The sequence below is a fragment of the Osmerus mordax genome, chromosome 6 (assembly GCF_038355195.1).
Source record: "Osmerus mordax isolate fOsmMor3 chromosome 6, fOsmMor3.pri, whole genome shotgun sequence".
NCBI classification, from domain to species: Eukaryota; Metazoa; Chordata; class Actinopteri; order Osmeriformes; family Osmeridae; genus Osmerus; species Osmerus mordax.
The window spans coordinates 10881804-10897829 of NC_090055.1; the positions used below are offsets into that span (position 1 = coordinate 10881804).

General features: G+C 41.8%; 1 protein-coding gene across 4 annotated transcripts; it reads right to left on the bottom strand.

Moving 5' to 3' along the window:
• Positions 1 to 7175: 7175 nt before the first annotated feature.
• Positions 7176 to 14065, bottom strand: LOC136943963 (membrane-spanning 4-domains subfamily A member 4A-like). Of its 4 annotated transcripts, none has more exons than XM_067237464.1 (8): positions 13891 to 14065; positions 10761 to 10969; positions 10481 to 10591; positions 10107 to 10163; positions 9874 to 10002; positions 9344 to 9457; positions 9124 to 9210; positions 7176 to 8918 (listed from the first exon to the last, which is right to left on the bottom strand). In XM_067237464.1, the coding sequence occupies exons 2-8, from the start codon at positions 10932 to 10934 to the stop codon at positions 8829 to 8831; spliced, it is 762 nt and encodes a 253-aa protein (XP_067093565.1). In that variant the 5' UTR covers positions 10935 to 10969; positions 13891 to 14065; the 3' UTR covers positions 7176 to 8828. The 4 variants fall into 4 exon arrangements, with proteins under 4 accessions (XP_067093565.1, XP_067093563.1, XP_067093564.1 ...); XM_067237462.1 differs by having other exon boundaries at positions 10761 to 10978; XM_067237463.1 differs by having other exon boundaries at positions 13819 to 14065.
• Between the last annotated feature and the right edge of the window lie 1961 nt (positions 14066 to 16026).

Sequence of the window (16026 nt, forward strand, 5' to 3'; positions counted from 1 at the left end):
GTCAACTAGTGATGTGTCGTTCGTGAACGATTCGTTCATTTTGAACGAATCCTTACAACGAACAGATCAACGAAACATTGATCCGAGGACTCGGTTGGCAGAGGAACGAAACATTGATCCGAGGACTCGGTTGGCAGAGGAACGAAACATTGATCCGAGGACTCGGTTGGCAGAGGAACGAAACATTGATCTGAAGACACGGGTCGGGAGGTGAGCGATTCGTTCATCTGCCGGGTACGACTCTTTGGATCCTTTTTCACGTGACCTGCGGCTCAGTACTGGTAGCTAGATAAAACAGTTATGATTCGTTCATTTTGACTGGGTCTTCCGATACGGATCTTTGGATCATTTTTCACGTGACCTGCATAGGCTCAGAAGAGGAAACAGAAATTGATTTGTTTACCTCGTTCACTTTCGCTTGACTAGGTTTAGTAAGACGTGAATGATATTCGTTCACAAGTAATAATTACAGGTTTCGTTATTTTAACTTTTTTGTACTTTACTTAGCCTACAGTTCAGTGCAGCGTAATTGTTTGCAGTGATAATTGGTAAATGTTAGTGTGATAATAAATTACCATTTCAAATCATACAGACTGTCATGATACATTATTTTAATGCAGGAATTTCTTTTAAAATAGTATCTGCTGGTTTACATGCACTAACCTACATGAGAATATGATATACGTGTTTGCCAGGGAATTGGCTATAAAATGTTGAGCAACCCCAACCCAACTTTGTCACTATGAAATAGGCCTAGGCTACAGAACCAACGGTGGCCTGCTGCAACAGTATGTTTTTGTGTTAAAATACAGTTAGGTGGTGGGCAGAAGCTCAAAATCGTGCATTTGAACGATCCCTGGCGATGGAGGAGCTGGATTTTTCTGTATCACTTTAAAACTTTTCTACAACCCTTAAGGACAGAGCAAGGTCGGGAAATAACTTTTAGAGCAGACCGAGACCTATCGCTCGTTTTATTATGTTGACACAGCTCAGTCTCCCATCTTCAGCCAGCTCAGTCTACCATCTCCAGTCAGCTCAGGGTCCCTTCACCAGCCAGCTCTGTCTACAGTACACTCAACAAGAGGTAGACACAAGACAGCTTACACCCTCTACCTGGAACACATTATAGCATCAGGTGTTTAACAACAGTCCAACTCGGATGTTGTAAATTACTTTTTACAGGGTTTTTGGGGATCACTTGCAAGGGGGACAGCCAGTGTCGATTTTAAGTCTCCACTAAACACAAGAAGAGGAAGAACCAAGACTACATGAACACTTTCAACATGCTACATATTATGGTATTCGTTGTATAAAAACGTCTCAATAATGTTCTCATATTTCTTTGTGTTTTTTGGCTATCCTGAGCACAGCCAGCTAAATCTCCAGTGTCAATGAGTGCCCAACAGTTTTAATCACCGCCACTGATTTAAAAAATGAAGAAAATAAGGTAAACTAGAGAGGGTACAATTTCTGGGGAAATTGTAGGGTGTGCTTGCTTGCGTAGGTTGCACAGGGGTCCGTTTTTGAATGACATTTTTACAACTGATATTTCTGTATATTTTATATAAAAATGCATACTTATTATTTATAAAGATGACATAGATTTAAAAGCATTTTTTTTTGCTGCTCATTTACAACTGAAAATACGAGTGAAGTGTAGAATGAAATAGATGTCTTCTCATTTCCCCTGCAAGAGGCAGCCTCATCGTTGAAACAAAACGAATAAATTGGGCAGACCGGTGTAAAAATTGACCTAATCTCTATGACTTAAACGTCATTTTAAGTTTTTCCCTTCTCATGATATTTTCAGGCATTTAGCCTACTCATTGCATTCATTCATTAATAAAGAACCCCCTTTGAAGATTATTCTACGACGTTACCCGGCAGTAGAAGATGGAATTGCGATTCAAACAGTACCATCTGCTAACTGAAAATATGCCCCCCAAAACGTAAATAAGCTTGACATTTATTTAGTGGAAAATCGCTCATTCATAAAAAGCTCAGTGGTAGCGATCATTGTCAGTAACAACGCAAAATGCGATATAGCCCTGTGTGGAGAAGCTGCCCCGGTAAATTGTACTACTACGGTACAGTACTAGTAGACTACTGCTGTGTTCGTCTTGGTAGCGATTGCGTTGGTTGAATTGGATTTAACGTTCCGTTGTACGGTTTAAGATGAAATTAATTATTTTCATGAACAGATTGACAACGTTTAGGCTGTGGCAATGAAGTTCAGGTTAGTAGTTAGATAGACTTTTGATTTAAGTAAGGGGAGTACCGAACATGTTCTGTCGCCGTTTGACTTCCTAAACAGCTGTTTAGTGTAGATGTTTTTGTACAGTAGTGTGTCTCGCATAAGCTACAGCGTTGCAGTGAGCTACACTGGTTTGAAACCACAGGTAATGGTAATTTCACCAACAAATCGTTTTCTAATGTCAGAATAAATCCTACAACGAAAATGTATATGCGAGGAATGTTTATTTTAAGATTGAAAACAGATAACGCTACGTCATAGACCACTGTAGTATGTGTTGCCCGGGCAACACAGGCTAATGTCATGATGCTAATACTTCAGTGAAATAGTAGACTACTGTTTCCGAAAGTAGATGTACTTCCTTAATAATATCAGCTTATATTGTACATTACACATCACAATTGTGTGTCATATCACAAAGTAAAATGAGTAAATAGTTATCACCCTGGCCTCTTTTCTTGTGGCGTTTCTGCAGCTGCCTTGCAGTAAAGCTATAGTTAGCCTAGCTATCCCCCAAGTTAACAGATGCTAAACGAATGTTCTGGCAAAGGTAGTCACGCGTGTTTTCGTGACGTTAGTGACGCAGTGACGTTAGTAACTTCAGTGACTGTGGCTAGCAAATTAGCCACCGTTAGCTTCACTTTTCGCCACAAAAACTTAACTTAAGCTTAAACCATGCAACGGAACGTAAATTCCAATAGAAGCAACTCAATCGCTACCAAGACGAAACTTTTGACATCTACGTTGTCTATGTAGGCCAAATATTGACTGAGTTTTAGGGGGGCAAAAAAATAAAAAAAAATAATAATAATATATATGTGAGAGAACAAAGGTTGTGCTTTCGCCGAAGGCTTGAGCACACCCAATAATATATATGTGAGAGAACAAAGGTTGTGCCCTTGCCGAAGGCAAAGCACACCCAATTAAAGCTCAACTGAGCTACCATTGTGGTGCCGAGACTTGTAGGCTTACTAGGCCAGCTACTTGACGCATGGTCACTTAGGTTGTTTTTACTATCAGCTGATCCTGTTAGGAACCATTCGATTAGCTAACAAGACGAGTTCTGGTTGGTTGGAGAGTTTAGGTAGTTGAGACGATTTCCTGATAAAGTTGCTAACTTTGAACTAAGCTACAGAAAATATGTGCAAGAATTGTATGTGCCAACAAACGAAAATGTTTTAAGAAAAAAACGACGTTGATACTATCAAAAATCCAGCTTCTCCATCGACGGGGACAGGTCATTTAAAAAACTAAAGCAGATACGTGGGCTCGGCCCACTACCTAAGTGTAGAAGACTATTGTTTAAAGCCATTTGTCCTAATGACTGGCGGATTGGCGCATTTCCTACTGATGCGCTTGAGTGTCGGCTGTGATTGGATGATGACAGGTGTCGGTGATCATTCTCAAGTGTCGTGATCATTGGTCGTGATCATCAGCACTGCTGCTGCTGTTATATCAGTCTGTGGTTAGATCAGCATAACTGTCAATAAACGAGACAAGGGAGGCATGGGATGGGACAAATCAATTAGGCCCAATATAAGGGACTTCCCGGCTAATACGGGACAGTTTTGCAACTCTAACAGCAGTTTGGCGGTTTTGAAGGCTAATCAACGACATGCATTATGGCGCCTGTCAAAAAAAGAAATCTAGGCTAGATGCGTAATGTCGCTAGCCTGGGTGCCAGCCAAACTTAGCCCCGCCCACAAAAATGTTTTGGTCGGGAAGTTGGGTCTGGGGTCGCTCGGTTGGGGAAAAACTATGTCCGAACAAGAGCTGTTCGGACCAATCAAATTGTCAGGGCGGGCTTTATACGATGATGGACAGATCAATAAGACACGGATGCGGTCTCTTTTCATAACTTGTATTTTACCACTGCTCTTCTCGCTATTCGAGTATCTACACATCTCAGCTCTCCAGCGACAGCCATGTTTGTTGAACGAATTCAACCCAAGCGCTCTTTGGTGACGTGGTTGATTACGTTACTGTTGATCATCTGTCCATCATCGTATAAAGCCCGCCCTGACAATTTGATTGGTACGAACAGCTCGTTCGGGCATAGTTCTTCCCCAACGGAGCAATGCCATACCGAACTTCCCAACCTAAAATGTTGTGGGCGGGGCTAAGTTCGCCTGGCACCCAGGCTAAAAAGTTCTCCAAATTCTAAAACATTGAAAGTATAGGCCTTGAGGAACTACCACACAGCAAATGGCCCACCATTTCCCATAGGTGGTGCTACAAGCCTCGCCCCAATTGTCCATTTTAAAAGTGATGGCATTTCCACCCCCATAAGTCCAAAATGTCTATACAATTTAAACATGTATAGCATAAACATGCTATACATGTTTATTTATCATGGGAAATCATACAGTGGTGACCCATACAGTCTGCCATGTACGGTGAACATTTTGAAAAACATATATTCTTATGAACCATGACTCCAATTGACTTAAAATTCGGTATGTATGTGTAGGCCACATATGCAGTTATGCTAGTTTGGGACCACAAGAGCTATGGAAGTACATGTCTGTGTTAAGTCAATTTTGAAATGGTTTGCAATGTTGAGGAGGAACCCACCATTGCTGCCTGCAGCCATATTTGATAATGTTATTTGGCTAAGTTATGCTAGTTACATATTGATAACATCAGGGATGGGCAGTATTCATGATACATTTATTTAAATGATGTATTTCAAATAGCCTACAAAATAGGATTTTTGCATTTGTATTTGATAGGTCTGATAGAAATAGCTATATATTTCGTATCAAAATACTTTTGTGACAAGTCTACATGATGACATTGTAAAAACTAGTGCACAGTGCCCGTCATGCAGTCGGCATTTAAGATATCAGTGAGACACACACACACAGACTTCTGGAACTATAGATAGTGAACAGTTCGTATGCTGCAGCCAGTGAAGTTTTTCTCTGTGGCTTTGGTACTGAAATTCTCAAAAGTACTTGTTCAATCTCCACATCATCAAGTCACTTATGCACATGATAAAATTAAATTAAATTAAGTCATTTAGCAGACGCTCTTATCCAGAGCGACTTACAGTAAGTACAGGGACATTCTCCCCAAGGCATGTAGGGTGAAGTGCCTTGCCCAAGGACACAACATCATTTTTGCACGGCCGGGAATCGAACCCACAACCTTCTGATTAATAGCCCGACTCCCTAACCGCTCAGCCATTTGACTGATAAAAGCATTATTTTTCATTATTTTGACCAAATTGCCAATGCTCTGGTATATTCATGAAAAACATTATGTAGCCTACAATTGTCTGCTGTTTCCTACATTATCAATTACTTATGTCCTGTTGATCAAAATGTATTATATTGGTTCTCTGTTAAATAGTCTTAACCCCACAAAGATCTAGACATTTGTTACATATAGTACACAGTAGACCCAAACTCAGCACAGTCCTTGGGTCCTGAGATAGACACCTGCAAAATTAGAACTTTGCACAGTGCCCAGTTCCTGAGCTAATTATTTCCCCCCAAAAAACAATATAAACTTGCACAGACAGACAGAAATCTCTTGCACTATAGTATAGATCTGTAGTATAGATCTGATTGATGCCTACTCAGTAATTTGCCCAGACTGCTTGAGATCTGTGTTGGAGTTGAATTAATACACCTTGACAAGTTCTGTTGCTACTTTAGGTTTACATTTCTGGCTACATTTAACCCTCGTGCTGCCTTCGGGTCACATGACCCAAAGGTTCATAACGAACCATTGTTGTGTTTACCCAATTTTACCCAATACAAAAAACAAATTAAAATAATTTTCTTTTAACCTTTGCAATGTGGGGGGTCTGAGACAGCCTAGCTGTTAAAAGAAAATGCTTCACTTTGTCTTTGTATGCGGTAAATCTGTCGCAATACGACGGTGGGCCACAATGACTGATGGGTCAGAATGACCCAAAGATAACACAAGGGTTAAAATCTAAAGATATTGATCATTTAATAATTGTTGACAAAGTGCTAAAATGTTTTCGACATTCAAATAGGTATCCAATGATAAATAAATAATGTATTGGTAAATGATTGTACCCTAACTGAAGTAGCTGTTTCGTACGATCATGATTTAGCATACCATTGAATTACTGCCTGACACATCATTTAGTACTATATTTGTGATTAACAGTTAAATGATTAATACGAGTTGCTGTGAATAACTGTGCCATCAATTGTCTTCTTATGAATTACTTATTTGTCACTGATGCAAAGTAGGCCCTTCTTTACCAAACACCAAGGAACTCAAGTAGGATACAATTATGAGTCATTAGAAAAATGTTAGTTAAACATTAAACTGTTGGTAAACTAACCTTCATCTGGGTGATCACAGGGGTATGTGAATATTTGATGTGCTGATTGCATGTCAGATTTTTGCTTTACTAGTTAGGCAGAGAAAAGCTGTTGCTATCAAACATTGTCTATTTAATCAACTGAGTCAGTGTACTGGTGAAGGGATTAAATAGGCCAATAAATGGGCATAGTTGGTCGTGGTCGCGCTTGCAGAGACGGTGGTTCCGAGTTCGAGTCCAGTGACGGGCGGTTAGGACGGTTGTGCACTGCCGACGAAGCTTGTGCGGCCACATCTGTTACATTTGGAGGCTCAAAGTTATACGGCTGTATAAAGCCAACCCTGCTTGGAGCATCCATTTTTGTTGTCGTTTTTGCTGTAGCCTAGAGTCTAACCAGTATAACCCCAGTGTTTGAGATCTGAGATAACTGCTTTTTTCATTCATTTTTATAATGTATTTTAGTTACTTTGCAATTTTGTTTTATCATTCAAATTTGGCGGTAGCCTATATTGATCAAAGTTGCTAGTTGATCATCTACATGCATATGGCCTAATCCCCCCATTGAATAATATTCAGAATAATACAAAATAATAATAATAAAAACAAACAACACAGTCCAGTAATATAGTTTTATTTATATAAATTCCACAAAATAATATTCTCACACCATTCACATCGGCCTAAAGCAAATGTAGGTAACTGCCAGTATAAGGGGTTTAATATTTGCCAAACAACCAAAACTAATTCCCCTATGGTTTAAGGAAGGTGGGAAACTGAACAGTGTAATAACATGAACCAAATAATGCCAATACCAATTGAATTACAGTTATTTGACTCTATGGGTTAAATCAGAGCCAGAATGGTCAAAGTGAGGTGAAATGAAATATACATTTAGTAACATTGCAAATGAATGAAATCAATTACAAGGCAAACATGTAACAGAATGAAGGTTAACTCTTACTCTACCATAATTATTGCAAACCAGAGATAGAAAGCAAGATGTGAGGAAGGAGTAGGACAAGCCAGAGCTGAGGAGAAGGTCTGAGGAGATCAAGAATCCACAGAACAATCCTTCACAATTACTTTTATACCCAAGAACAACCAATCACACCACATCTTCACCCTTACTTATCCACATATGACAAGCAATGCTACAGTAAGTTACGCAATGAGGTGTGAGAGCCATCAAGTATAGACTCCGTCCAGCAACTCCAGATTTTAGCATATGAGAGGTGGGGATGACACCCAGCCTTACACCAGAACAGAGAATTTGAAATACAAGAATAAAAAAAGACAAACATGACACGGTTAAACATAGTCAGTATAATTTCCCTCTAACCACTGGAAAGATTTTAAAAAGCGATTATTGGGGGTAATAAAGTGACCATAACAAATACGGCTGAACGATTTCGGAAAATAAGGTAATTGCGATTATTTTGACGAATATTGCAATTGCGATTTAATATGCGATTATGCTATGATTTATTATTAATAAATATAGATATATACTACTTATCTCCAGTCAGTAACATAACACACAAAGTTAAGAGAAATTAAGGAAAACATACTTCTTCGAAAATATTTTGGTAAATCAAAGCTAAACGTAGGCTAATATAGCATGTGCCTTGGGAAAAAAAACTTGCGCTGTGGGGACCGTTGGAAATATTTAGAACTCACGCATCTAAAGGTTAAATCAAAAAATAACAGAAACAGTATGGCACTGACAGCCATAGTGATCCTAGCCTACTGTATGTGTATCACCGAGGGGCATCATATCTTTCGCGATGAACGCTGTGACTGCTTCAGTAATTTCGAACATGAATAAGGAGTTAGGCGTTGAAACATTTCAGTCAGTGATCCTGCCGGGTGTTATTTGGCTTATTTTACACACTGGTGTTCAGCATTTTAGCTATGCATCGTACATAGCTTTGTGGTGTTTTTTAGGGCCAAATTAGGTTGGTGGTGGTGAGGTAGCAACGTTAGCCAGGCAGGCAAAATTGGCAAAGTGTCTGTTGTGTCAGGTTCTGCCGAGCCTGAGGCCATCGTACAGGTCAAGGTAAAATGTAAAACGCAAAGTTGATCCTTCAGCTGCAAACTGCGTTACTCTCGCATGTCAAATGTAAAATCCAATGTAAAATCTCAGCCTTTGTGATTACAAAGTCTCGTTTTGTCACATTGCGATATTATCACAAATGCAATTAATCGTTCTGCCCTAATAACAAACTAAAGAGAACCTAGAAGCCAAGCAAGCAGCCACAGTTAAGAGCCTCAGGGAATCATAGCCGAACTATACTGGGGGGGTCTGTTGTCGTCGTAGGCAGGCAATCCCTCTTCTGCTCCTTTTGGGGTCCTCAAAGTCTGTAGCAACAAAAGAGGATATGAGAAAACATAATTTATGAAGGAAAACCTATTGATTCTTATTGAGTTGAACATTCATGTTCATTTCTGAGAGGAAGCATGTTTGGGTTTTGGTTATTGTTGTCTGCATTCCCTTTGTAACTTAGGTTTTGATACAGAGACCCCTGGTGTAGAAATGGGAGAAAAGCAGTGTTAGACTTCCTACCTCATAGGTGTTTGGTGGGATGTCAAATGTTTTCTGTGAAGGTACAGGGCCACCTTGTGGTAAGTGACTGCCAACGATGAACACCTGCTACAAGACAAAATAAGACATGTAATAATTAAGGTGCATCTTGTTTCACCGTCCCCTGCAGTGGCCTATACCAGCTGTCAGCACTGGACGGCATTTTGACGAAACCCACGTTGTTTTTAATGCTTCCACCTACTTCAGGGGGGGAATGACAGACAGCTTTGCAGGCAAATGCTGAGACACTGATGGTGACCATCATCTCCAGCAAAGAGAAAAGAGCCATGACGCCAGAAATTCCCTGACGTTTGGCCTGGAAAGACACAAAATTAAGGAATTGCTGTACACGTGTCAAACATTTGGTGAAGATTTTCACTACAGATAAACTGTTTCTCTAGTATCTATGTACTTGACATTGTATAAGAAGTATTTTGTCACCTACAGCTTTTATGATGGCATGAATGGAATGACAGTTGTGCCCCAAATTCATATATATATATATATATATATATAATACAATTGCCAATCATAACACTGTTTCTGCTAAAATAGTCATATCCCACACCTTCAACCCTGTGTACAGCATGACCCTGAGTCAGCTACACTTATTTGACTTAAGTGACACTAGACCTGTAATTGACCATTTTATTTTTTTATCAGTATGCATACTGTAACTTAAATTCCATAAATGTCTCAAATAAAAAAAGGAATACATATATATTGTCATACCCAGTATCTCTGACATGGTATGTCTTCGTAACAAAAGTTGAAGATAGGAAAAGCATCGAAAGAGTAGACAACGGTGCCTATGCCAGCAGTCACTGTGGCAACAACGTTCATTCCCAATGAAGCCTTCACCTGAGGGAGAGAGAAAAAACAGGGTTAAAGGATTTATAACTTTAAATCTATGAAGATATTCCAAAACACTAGACTGGACATTATGGAAGTTCAACAGGACTGACCAGGCACTTGTTCAATGCTTTTTCAGCTGCAATGGTGAGAGAGCCTGCAATTATGTACTGAGAGAGAAAAATAGATGTTTGCTTAGTAGTAGGTTTCCTGTACACACAAAGTTGATGCGCTTTTTTTATGCAACACTATGAACTGTATACTTAAGTACACATCAAAAGAAAGACATTTAAGTCTTAAGCTGGAGAAGCTGAGATAGAGCTTAGCCATACCAAACGAAACTGCTTTAGCAGAGTAGAAGCTTCAACATGGGGAACATGGTTTCAAAGGTGACACAACAGAACCTTAATAGTGAACTGAAATCCACACCAGTACTGTAGAATGACGAGCAACAACAAAATGAACCAAAGGGAAGATGTGCACTTACAATGATGCTGCCCCAGACGGATATACCAAATATTACTTCAAGATTCAATTCACCAACAGCCATCACGATTCCAAACAAAAATATCATTGCGCCAACCATGATTTGTACTGTCTGATGGGAAAACAGAGTAAAAAAGTAGCACAATCTGTCAGTGACTTTTTCTGTTACAAAATATGGTGATAAGAGAAATGTGTCAACAATGACTGTGCAATGAAACATGCTTCATTATTGGTCCGTTTTGATATTTATCTTACATACACTTTGTACAATAAAGTCCTACCCCCAGAGCCTTTGGATGTCCCTCACGGAACCTCTCCATCACAGACGACACCACAGGTCCTACACGACCCATACAGGTGGGGGAAGAGGCCCCCATCCCCAAGCCGTTCCCAGCAGGGTGAACATGGGTGATGACCACCACCCCATTAGTGGTTGTTGATACAGAGCAGGACATCTTCACAGTGGAGAGCAGGATGTTATAAGGACGTGCTGGTCTTTCTAGTGTGGAAAAGTTGATAAACGTTGATAATTTATCAGTGATTGTCACATGACTGCTCATATATTCTGTGAACTTGGTCCTCCGTGGAACATTCACAATGTGAATGAAAGTGTTAACAAGATCGGGTGATATTATACAGATTAATAGTTCTGTCTGTACGTTATAGTTGTAAGTAAGTGAAAGAGAGAAAGAGACATGTAATTTACTAGTTTGGAATACATTTATTTAACAGTAGCCTATTCTAAACTTTGGACTGACTATTAACTGAAGTTCGGGAGGAAGACAGCACACCAGGACTCCTCCTTCACTCCAATCAACTCATACGCATCAGGCCAGCTAAAGCACGGAGGAATGCAATTTAATAACATGGGCGCCGAAAGAAAAAAGGCGGTGCTTCTAGGCGCTTCGCAGCTAATCGCAGTTTCTTCGCATCCAGTGTGTCCCACTCTCCTCCTCTCCAACTACCTGCTCACTCCCACCTGCACAAAGGGCCAACTCCTCCTCCCTTCCTGCCCCTCTCCCTCACTAACCCCCTCATCCGCACTTCACGAAGTCTACCCCTTCATCATCGCCGCCCTCCTCTGGGGCCATGAATGATCAAGCCAATCCATCCTCATCCACTCTGACAATACTGCCGTCGTCTCCTGGATTAATAAAGGCTGATCAGACTCCATCACCGGCGCCATGACCTTCATCCGCCGCGTCACTTGGCTTTCAGTCACACATCAGTTCATTTTCAGAGCCGTTCACATCCCCGGTCACGACAACACCATGGCTAACTCCCTCTCCCGTCTCTCCCTCCAGAAATTCAGACTCTTGGCACCAGAGGCTGATCCCCTTCCCACTCCGGTTCCTCCGTTTTCCTGTACCACCTTCACATGATGGCACCCCTCCACGACCTTCACCTCCACACCCAAGATGCCATCTTCCAATGTATGTAGCCCGTACACTCTCCACCGACAGGACAGCCTGGAAGTGCTCCAAGTCCTTCTACACTGCTCACCACCTCACCTTCCCCTCATTCGACCTCCTTTCCATCACCAGCTTCATTTCTTACGCCCACACGCACCTCTCCATCCACACTTCCACTATCCACATGTACCTCAGTGGCATCAACTTCTTTTGCAAGTTGCTCTCCGGTTCCCCCTGCACAGCCATCTCCCACAGTCAGACCTCCCTCCTTATGAAAGGCCTTAAAGGTCCCATGACATGCTGTTTTTGGATGCTTTTATATAGGCCTTAGTGGTCCCCTAATACTGTATCTGAAGTCTCTTTCCCGAAATTATTTTCCCAGAATTACAGACACTACGAGCAGTCCCACAATGAGCTTTCCTTAGGACGTGGCATTTCTGTGTCTGTAGCTTTAAATGCTATGAGGAGGAGAAAGGCGGGGCTAACTGCCATGCTTTAGTCATTTGCAAGCCATGATGTCTCTCAAGGAAAAACCAATATCGCGGTCGCAGCTCATTTTCTCATTGGTGGGCCAAATTCTCTGTGCGGGCAAAGCAGAGAAAAGGGAAGGAAACCTTTCCCCTTATGATGACATAAGGGGAAGATTTTGATCGGAGCATTTGAGCTTTAATTTTCTCAAAGGCGGAGAAGAATACCCAGGCTACGGTTTACACCTATCAAAATGTCTAGCCACTGGGGGACCAAAGGCAGGCTAGGGGAACTCATACTAATGTTAAATAACCTCATTAAGTGACATTTTCATGCCATGGGACCTTTAAGCGCCTAGATCCCCGCTCTCTCTAGCCGCCTGTATCCACACACTTTGCACTGGCTACTACTCCCTTTCCACCGATGCCACCCTAGAAGCCATGTTCCTCCTGGCCTTCGGCTTCCTAAGGTGCTCAGAATTCACTTCCACCTCCTCCACCTTTGACCCCTCTGCTCACCCATGCATCTCAGACATCATGCTACACTCCCCAGACACGTTCATCTTCACCCTGAAACACAGCAAAATCGGGCAGAGATGGTTCATGCAGGAAACACGCAGTTGGGGCACAGCCTTCTTAGCAGGGCGGGCTATTTAAACAGGATATCACTGAACTCTGCATTGCTTAGTGCGACACAGGATGCTCTCTGTTTCAATCTGCTGCCTCCGCTTCCCCGGCCTCCACCCTTGGTTCTGTGTTCCTTTCGTAGGGGGAATGCGTTCCTTGCTCTCTACTCAGATGTCGAGACGGTGTCTCTTTTGGGTGCAGCAGGGAGCCGCTGCGAGCAGAACCATTATGCCAAAACATGTATTGTATCGTGTGTACTAAAGTATCAAGTAATCACTACTACTGAGTCCTCCTGCCTGAACCAATCAAAGCGGGCCAGCCGTTCCCATTACCATCTCCTCTTCCGCCTCAACTCTCCCCTCAGCCCCATTTCCTTTCATCCTGCACATGTTGCCCTAACTCTTTTTCTGCAAACTGAAAGCTAGTCTCAGGATGTTCATTAACAATTAGACATAAAACACTTGCAATTGAAATCACTCTTGAAACCCACATAAATTATATTACACTCTGCTACCAACCTCCTCCACTCAATCGGGCTTGACTTGCTACCAGCCACGCCTTAATAAAAAACATCACTTATTCTATCGCTGGTGTGTTACCGAGCTCGTGTATTATTGTTGTCGTCTATTGTTGTTTATCGTTTACTTTGCATTTCCTTCATACAATAATCCACTAGGACATCCCTTAATCTTCAAACAATATATTTGTATTATACCCTTGCAGCGCGTACCATGCAAAGCTAGAACAACTTGAAATCAATAAACTCAAGGCTTGACTTTTCTTGACGATGTTTACTAAAACTTTTTTGTGAAACTGAACGAATGAATACAAACCATGGCTGCCAACGCTCACGCATTGGCCGTGAAACACGCATTTCAACCAGTTCACATGCTCTCACGACACACCTTGTATTTCTCACGCTGAGAAGACAACGCGAAGACAACGAGTTAAGCAACTGCTTTGTACGCAGCAAAATTTGGGTTGGCCCCACCAAATCTCACTCCAAGGTTTTTGGAAAAGTTGGCAGTTGGCACGCTCCGACACCGAGGTGAAGTTAGTTTCATATTCGACATTCGACATTCGTCTCACATTCGGAATACGCTACGTTGCAGCGTCGCGTTAGGGGCCGGGTGAAAACTACCCATACAATTTAGAAAAATTGTGACTTTTATAATATTTTTATGAATATAAAACCTCAAACGAACAGCAGAGTATTCCAACAATGTCTGGCCTACTTCCACACCCTGTAATTTTTCAATAACGTTTTTTTAAAGATAGAAAATCGCTAATCTCTGAAAATAGCATGAAATACTCACTAATCTCAATACATTTTTCAAACTTGCGTCAAAAAATCTCAGTTATACACCATATTATTCTAATAATGTCTGGTATACTTCCACACCCTTTACTTTTTCAATAAAGTTAATAAAAAAGGATAGAAAATCGCTAATCTCTAAAAATAGCATGAAATCCTCACTAATCTCAATAACTTTTTCAGGACAACACAAGTCTGAAACAGTTATTGAGATTAGTGAAGATTTCATGTTATTTTCAGAGATTAGCGATTTATTTGAATGTTGTTAAAACCTTTATTGAAAAAGTAAAGGGTGTGGAAGTAGGTCAGACATTATTAGAATAATCTGGTGTACATTTGAGATTTTTAGACACAAATTTGAAAAAATTATTGAAATCAGAATCAGAAAGGGATTTATTCGCCATGAAAGTTTGCACAGACAAGGAATTTGCTTTGGCAGGAAGGTGCATACAATAAACATATACCTAAAATTTAAATATGTGGACTAACTATACTAAGGGTACATAAACTAGCAGTACTAAGTGGGATAAATATAAGTTGCCGTAAATTACAATATAAAAATACAAATATTACAAAAAATACAAATGTACAAGATACCATGTTGTGGTGCAGTGCAAAAGCAGAGTGTTTTAAGCAATAAGTCATTTGAGTCAGTGTGGTCCCTTGGCCTTGTTGAAGAGGCCAACAGCGGAAGGGAAGAAACTGTTTTTGTGGCGTGAGGTATTGGTCCTGATAGACCGCAGCCTTCTGCCGGAGGGGAGTGACTGAAACAGGGAGTGTCCAGGGTGGGAGGAGTCGGCCACAATCTTCCTCGCTCGCCTCAGGGTCCTCGAGGTGTGCAGGTCCTCGAGGGTAGGCAGATTGCAGCCAATCACCTTCTCAGCAGTGCGGATGATACGCTGCAGTCTGCTCTTGTCCTTGGCAGTGGCAGCAGCGTACCAGACGGTGATGGAGGAGGTGAGGATGGACTCAATGATGGCTGAGTAGAAGTGCACCATCATTGTCTTTGGCAGGTTGAACTTCTTCAGCTGCCGAAGGAAGTACATCCTCTGTTGTGCTTTCTTGATGAGGGAGCTGATGTTCAGTTCCCACTTGAGGTCCTGGGAGAGGATAGTGCCCAGGAAGCGGAAGGACTCCACAGTGTTGACTGGGGAGTCACACAGGGTGATGGGGGTGAGTGGGGCTGTGTTCCTCCTGAAGTCCACAACCATCTCCACTGTCTTAAGAGCATTGAGCTCTAAGTTGTTCTGGCTGCACCAGGTCACCAGGTTGGCCGCTTCCCACCTATAATCAGACTCGTCTCCACCAGAGATGAGCCCAATAAGGGTGGTGTCATCCGCAAACTTCAGGAGTTTGACGGACGGATGACTGGAGGTGCAACTGTTGGTGTACAGGGAGAAGAGCAGAGGAGAAAGGACGCAGCCCTGAGGTGAGGTGATCCGGTGCTGATGGACCGGGAGTCAGAGACTTGTGTTCCCAGCTTAACGCACTGCTTCCTGTCAGACAGGAAGTCTGTGATCCACCTGCAAGTGGAATCAGGCACGTTCAGCTGGGAGAGCTTGTCCTGAAGCAGGGCGGGGATGATGGTGTTGAAGGCAGAGCTGAAGTCCACAAACAGGATCCTGGCATAGGATGCTGGGGAGTCCAGGTGCTGTAGGGTGAAGTGGAGGGCCATGTTAACTGCATCGTCCACAGACCTGTTGGCTCTGTAGGCAAACTGCAGGGG

Bases quoted from the DNA above. Each gene is read 5' to 3' on its own strand.
- LOC136943963 (XM_067237464.1), bottom strand. From the start codon at position 10,934: ATGTCCTGCTCTGTATCAACAACCACTAATGGGGTGGTGGTCATCACC. The intron at 9,211-9,343 runs GTAGGTGGAAGC...TTTGTCTTGTAG, and splicing joins TCTGTCATTCCCCCCCTGAA to CAGGTGTTCATCGTTGGCAG. The intron at 8,919-9,123 runs GTAGGAAGTCTA...TTGTTGCTACAG, and splicing joins TCCCACCAAACACCTATGAG to ACTTTGAGGACCCCAAAAGG.